Here is a 6,413-nt window from a genome sequence, read left to right as displayed (position 1 = left end):
GCTGAGGCTCACTAAGAACAAGGTCTATTCTTTCCAAAGCTATTCAAGAGATGGATGTTTTTCCAGGCTACCACAGGATGCACTACTGTGTGAACTTTCTAACCTATACGCTCTGTTTTATGAAAGGAAGTACATTCGTTCATGTGTTTGCTGAACTCCTTCAGCACTGAAGGTAGATGAAGTCATAAACGATGTCTGGATGCTTCTTCAGTAGTAAACCACTTCCATTCGGTAAGAATATAAGAGGTTCATGGAGTGGAAGCTGGATTTGTAAATTTTTTTTTTTTTTTTAAAGGGCCTGTTTTCAACAGTAGTCACACAGGACATATAGATACTTTACTCTGCTCAAGTTCCAACCGACCACACAAAAGGCTTCAGAAGCTGCATAGCTGCACTACCACAAACAATGAAAATGCCTTAATTACCTGTGTACTGTCAATTTCAATCAACTCTCTCTAAATCCAAAACGGACTCGGAATACTTTTTACATCATATGCAGGCCAAAAATTAAATGGCATACTTAAAGGAAAGGAGAGGATTTATGAGGTTAGTTTGAAATCTTCAGGCCTAGAAAGAACACATCATCGTGAATAGCCCCGAGTCACACAAAGTAGAGAAGATCTCTTGCTCCTGGGAGATTCTCTTCAAAATAAAGGCACAATGGAAGCATTCTTCCATGGGCTCCAAAGTCACAATAATCAGTAAAAACATTAAAAAAACCATTAAAAAATTAACCCTAAATTGTACGTAACAAAGAGAAAAAGATGGGGGCGTAGATATCCCTGAAGTTTGCTGAGATTTTCAGAGAAGCATTCTTCGTGTCAGTTGGACCCAACTGAGATACAATTTTGCAGAGTTCAAAACAACAAATCACTATTTTCTGAGAAGGAAGAAACAAGAATGAAAGATGCGTAATGGTCACATGCATTTTGTGAGACCTGTCCTAAACAGAACTAATCAAGGAGTTTATTGCTTCAGGGAGAGTGATAGGTTCAACAACTTTTGAGTTCCCTGAGTCAAACTAAGGTGAATAAAGGTGGAGCCTAGGGTGAGCTGCTCTTTTTGGCTAAAACCCATGCCGCTTGCATGGCATATGCAAGGAAGGAAGGAATATGGAGGAGTAAGAGGCAAGATATTAGTTATTCCAAGCCTGCATTTCAGCTATAATCTGCATCTTGAAAATCTCTATAGAGAATTATTTATCAAGTGCTATTTATCAAGTTTTACTACAAGGCTCATCACTAAGATAAACATCAAAAGAACATTTCAGTTAATATTCATTATAATTACATACATGATGTTTGGCAAGTTCTATTTCAATAGCCTTGGGGTCTCCACCCACAGGTTTCTGTTCATTCAGCAAGTCTTCTGTATGCGTCAGCCACGTCAGTAACTCATCCAGGGCATGCTGGAATTGCCCCAAGGCTAACAAGGCACCTTCCAGCTTGTGCTGTAGTAAAAATAAAATTAACAATAAAATGGTTTCACAATGCTATTGAATTGGGTTATATTACCATTAGTCACCATAATCCAGAGCGGAGTCCATGCGTATGATAGCATAAAAACCAGGGAGAAACAGTTATCCAACACAAGCAACCGCTTTATACTTAGAGCTGAGTTAGCAATTCCCCTGTAAAGCCTCACATTCCAGGCTTAAATTCCTGACCTTTGAAGACCCCATTGTAACCACAGCAGAGTTAAGTTTGAAGGTTCTCTCATCAGAGACATGACAGTAGTTTTTCATCACTTAAAACATAATTTCAACATAAATGCAATTTGGTGCATGATCTTTTTAAAACCTTTTCTTTGTCGTGAAATGATTCAATTTAGAAAAAAAAAAACATTTCAAAGCACTGCAGCTTTAAATCTCTTTCACTTTGATAATTTAAGGAAAGAACACTGAAACAGTTTAATATTAAGTTGTTGTGGGCTTTTTTAAAGTGCTCAGTTCAGCAGCTAGTATTACTTTTGCACATATAAACATGTTTTCAGCTGCTACTTAAGATGTCATCAAATAACCAAAATGAAGTAATAATGATTCGACATGGCACTGCTGACAGAGGAAGTAACAAAAAAATACTGCTAGGGGTTTAAAAACCATAAAAACAACTCAATAAATCTTAAAATTCAAATTCTATTATATATAGTTCTATAATTTCCTAACCAAAAGGAATAAATGTGTAAATTGATACAAATGTTATACATAATAAAAAGCTTTTCTCAAAAATCTAAGCCATGAATAAAGCCCCCACCTTCAAGTTTATTTACCTGTCTATTTATAATTTTTTCTTCTAGGCTGTCCCACATTAGTTTGAGCTCTGAGAGAGGGTCTTGAACAGTGTGCTTGTCACTCTCCTCTGTTACCTTCTTCAGCAATAGTTCTGCCTGATGGTTCAGTCTTTCCATTTCTATCTGCTGCTGATAAGCTTCTGTCTTAAATTGCTATGGTAAATAGAAAAAGAATACAAATAAACATATCACAAGTAACGATCTTCTTGAATATAGCATAGTACAGCAGTATTTACAATACTTGTGCATCACTGTCAACTTTCATAAATTTGGGGGTTTGTTTTCCAGGGTCAAAATGCTTGTAAGACACTGATAATCCAGACAGTCCCAGCTAACAGAAAACATGCAACAATGTCTTACTATTCTAGCAGATATTGCTAACTGTGACCAGAGGATGGCAAAGATGCCCAATAGGAAAGTATTCTCCAATGATCTCCCTGGTCTGTAAAAAAGGCAGAACGTACCTTGAGTAACTTCTAGATCTTGTGGTTGTGATAACATAATACTTTAAACTTCAAATAGAATTATTCTTCAAAAGAGTTGAAAGCAAATTTTCCCTAGCAGAACACCCTCTCCTGTACACGCAACTTGGGCAGCAGTCTGAATACAACTCGCATATGTGTGTCCTTCTGAGCTATGTAAGATTACGGTTCATTTGAAATTACATCAGAAAATAGATAGATTAAATAACCTGCCCACAGCCAAAAAATGTACAAGTGAGCCACAAAACCGAGGACATTCCCTGATCATTATACATCCCTGTTTTTTATATACAGCATAACAGCCTACCAATGTCAGGAGCATACTCAGTCACAGATCCATACAGACAGGTTTCTAAGTTAGTCTGAAATTTTGATTTTCAGTTTATTCATGTATTGGGAATGTCACGATCTGTGTGAGCATGTAAATAAAGCCTTAATGGCAGAAGTGAGGCTTTGGAGGCATTCTCTCAGAGCCTCAAGGAAGCTGTTCATGGTAGAAACCAGAAAACGTAAAAGTCATAGCAAAATAACCCTGTACATAATAACCTTATAGCCTTTGAAAGAGAAGGAATGCTATTGAAAGTATTTCTGGGCTATCAGAACATATTCACAAAATAAAATGTATCTCACCAAAATTTGGAATAGATTTTAAAATGAAACACATTTTAAAATGAAAAGTTTGCAGTGAAATGTTATTTGAAATTTTCATACAGATTCTTTTTTACTAGAAATTGAAAATGAAAATTGCTTTTGACTCTTGAAAAATACAGAAAAATACTAAGTAACACAGAAAAAAGCAGACAGATGAAAATATAAATGAAATAAATTACTAGTTCATACCTTAAGTTCCTCAGTTTGCTGCTTCACTGTTTCCAGATCTGTTCCAACTGGGGACATAGATGCTAACTTGCTGCCAGCAATGTCTACCCAGTCAAATATTGCCTGAAAATCACAGTATGAAATTGAAGCGTGAGCAGAGAAATAGTGTCATATTTGAAAGCTGTATTAAGTAAAATATCATTTTTTTTTTTTTACTCCAGAGAACAATATTGCTGTGCTCTTTGAAAGAAAATAGCTTTCTTCAGCGAAACCTAGGTTTCTTTGCAATACAAGGGCTCAAATATTAACTAAAGTATTCCATGTAATGGTTACAAGAATGTACATGCTGCAAGACTGATCTTCTATTAGCAGTAATATTCTGCCAGTACTACTCATGCTGAGTAGTACTCTAGTTCTTGAGTAAAATCAGCAATTTTTATGAATACTCTGAAAGGTAAATACAAGACAAACTCTGTTCTGCAGTCCTTTGGTACAAAGATAGAAGGCAGTAGCTGAATGATAACATACTTTAAATGATGATTACAAACAAACTTCCTTTGAAGGGTGTTTTCTGTGTAAGGAACATTCAGTACATATTACATAGTGAAGGGCCGTAACTGAGCTTGACTGAATCTCCATAGGATGATGCAGTTATAACTTTAAAAAACAAATGAAGTCTCCTCAGTTCCAAGGCTTTGTGGGTACTTCTTTTACTCCTGATATAATGCAGAACAACCTAAAGAACACTCCACTTAGAGATTAAGAATAGCTATATCAATCTGGGTAATTGCATAGGGGAAAAAACACCTCTGCTGGGCCCTCTTCCTCCTGCATGTTATCTGTGATGCATTACAGAGAAAGGCTTAGGACGGCTTGTCAGAGCTGCCCACTGCCACACAGCTCCTTGAGAAAAGGAGAACTACACCCAACAAACTCAACAGGATGAGCAGCTGCAGCTAACAATCTGCCCACAATACTTTTCATATTGTCTATTGAAATGAGCATAAGAAGGCACTTAAATACAGTTCTTTCACAAAGTACCAAGCTTGTAGGATGTTACAATGTACAGGCACAGGAAATACAAAGCACTTAAACCAATGACAGTGTTCCTAATGTAACCCTACAAGTCAACCTCTGTGCAGTATGAACGTAAGAGAACTTTGAGAAGAATACATAGTGAGGGTGCACTAGAAAACAAGCATGTTGCGTTATTATTAAGGAGTGTTCTGCGGCTTGATCTGCACGGAACACACAGGCAACTGCCCTCAGTGTCATGTGCAACTCTCTAATTTTAAAGATCTAACGAACCAAGGAAGATAGTAATTCTACTGAGCAAAAAAATAGTTTTGCAAAATCTGAGCATGTTTGGAATCTTTTCAAATGTTTCAATCTTCTAGCCATTCACTGACAAAAGATATGAGGCATGCCTCTCAGCCAAAACGTGCAAAGAATATGAAGGGAAAAAAAAAACCAAATAAAAAACAAACCAGCACAACTAGAGAAAAGATACCTTAAAAAACTGCTGGAAAATTTACTTACAAATTTAAAAAGTGAATCAGCTTCTAGAGCATTGTGATTGGATAAATTATACTAAGAATTAGTATAATGGTCCAGCAACATTATGTTAATAATATTTTTTGCTTAAAATATTCAAACTTTAATATCAGACTTATAAAAAAGGTGAAATAAAATTGAAGTTCTTTCACTGTCCCCCACTCAAAGAAAATAGCAGCAAGTGAGTATATGGACCTGTACTCTGTTCCCTTCAGATCATGTAAATGTGTCACAACTTCAACTCGCCCATCATATGAAGTACTGACCATCACAAGAAAATGTGAGCAGGATTACTGTGAATTTGTGTGATATCAAAAAACCTCTGCTCTTATCAATAAACAAGGGGACATTAATTTCGAATCTAAATATAGTGCAATATATGAACAACTACATGGAGAAAATAACCCAAATATTTAATGCAAAAAAACCAAACCAAAACAAAACACCAAACCCCAACCAACCCAGAGAAAAAATATCTGCCTACTGAAGAAAATAGTCACTGTAATCAGAGTGATACATTACTTGTCACCTACCCAATCACATGACATTTTTTACTACAAGCACATTAAATCCTATTGACTCAAGATTGGGTTAGGTGTATCACACCATCTTACCTGCAGTCCATCTTGGTATTGAACAGCTGCCTGCATAGCTTCAACAAGCTTATCCACCCGTTCTTTCCATGTTTTGTTTAAGGCATCCCAGGCAGAATTCAGCTGCAAGTAAGTGCAATTTACTCCAATGGACAAAAGAATTTTACTGCTGTATAATGTGCATTCACTAATTATTCACTGATCAATAACACCAATAAACTAAGCATGAATAGTTCATATTCATTCCATATTAACACTCTTGTTCTCCCTATCACTGCATAGTTAGTTTCCTTCAGAATACACTAGAGGTTCTGGATTACAAAAGCTCTAAACTTCAATACTGATTATTGAATACTTTTATTAACACAGGATCTATAGTTAAAACGGGAAATACTATTATTAAATCATTTGGAGTTGCATCATTATAAAAAAGGTAGCTTAAAAGAAATGTACATTGCTGAACATTAGAGAAATTAAAAGTACTCTGTAGCCATCCAAACAGGATTGTCTCAGTTAAGACGTCTCACTTGGCATAAACCAGATATATCTGAAATTTATTCTAGCATTACTTTTGCAAAAAGTAGTCATCTGTTGTATTAATTAGTGAGTATTTTTACAAAAAACTCTTCTGTCTTTTACAAAAATTTTAACCTATAAATAAATAAATAAAATAATA

At 35.7% G+C, this 6,413-nt stretch overlaps 1 protein-coding gene across 1 annotated transcript in view; it reads right to left on the bottom strand.

Moving 5' to 3' along the window:
- LOC104081587 (dystonin-like) overlaps window positions 1–5,880 on the bottom strand; it is a gene marked incomplete at both ends in the record, with an annotated part of 22,860 nt that extends 16,980 nt beyond the window's left edge. Inside the window, 4 exons of the mRNA XM_009584395.1 lie at window positions 1,295–1,450; window positions 2,269–2,442; window positions 3,612–3,713; window positions 5,759–5,880. Of these exons, the coding sequence (XP_009582690.1) occupies window positions 1,295–1,450; window positions 2,269–2,442; window positions 3,612–3,713; window positions 5,759–5,880 (554 nt within the window). The remainder of the gene's footprint in view (window positions 1–1,294; window positions 1,451–2,268; window positions 2,443–3,611; window positions 3,714–5,758) is intronic.
- Between the last annotated feature and the right edge of the window lie 533 nt (window positions 5,881–6,413).

Source organism: Fulmarus glacialis, unplaced genomic scaffold (assembly GCF_000690835.1).
Source record: "Fulmarus glacialis isolate BGI_N327 unplaced genomic scaffold, ASM69083v1 scaffold43658, whole genome shotgun sequence".
In the NCBI taxonomy this organism is placed as follows: Eukaryota; Metazoa; Chordata; class Aves; order Procellariiformes; family Procellariidae; genus Fulmarus; species Fulmarus glacialis.
This window is presented reverse-complemented; position numbering and strand designations above follow the sequence as displayed.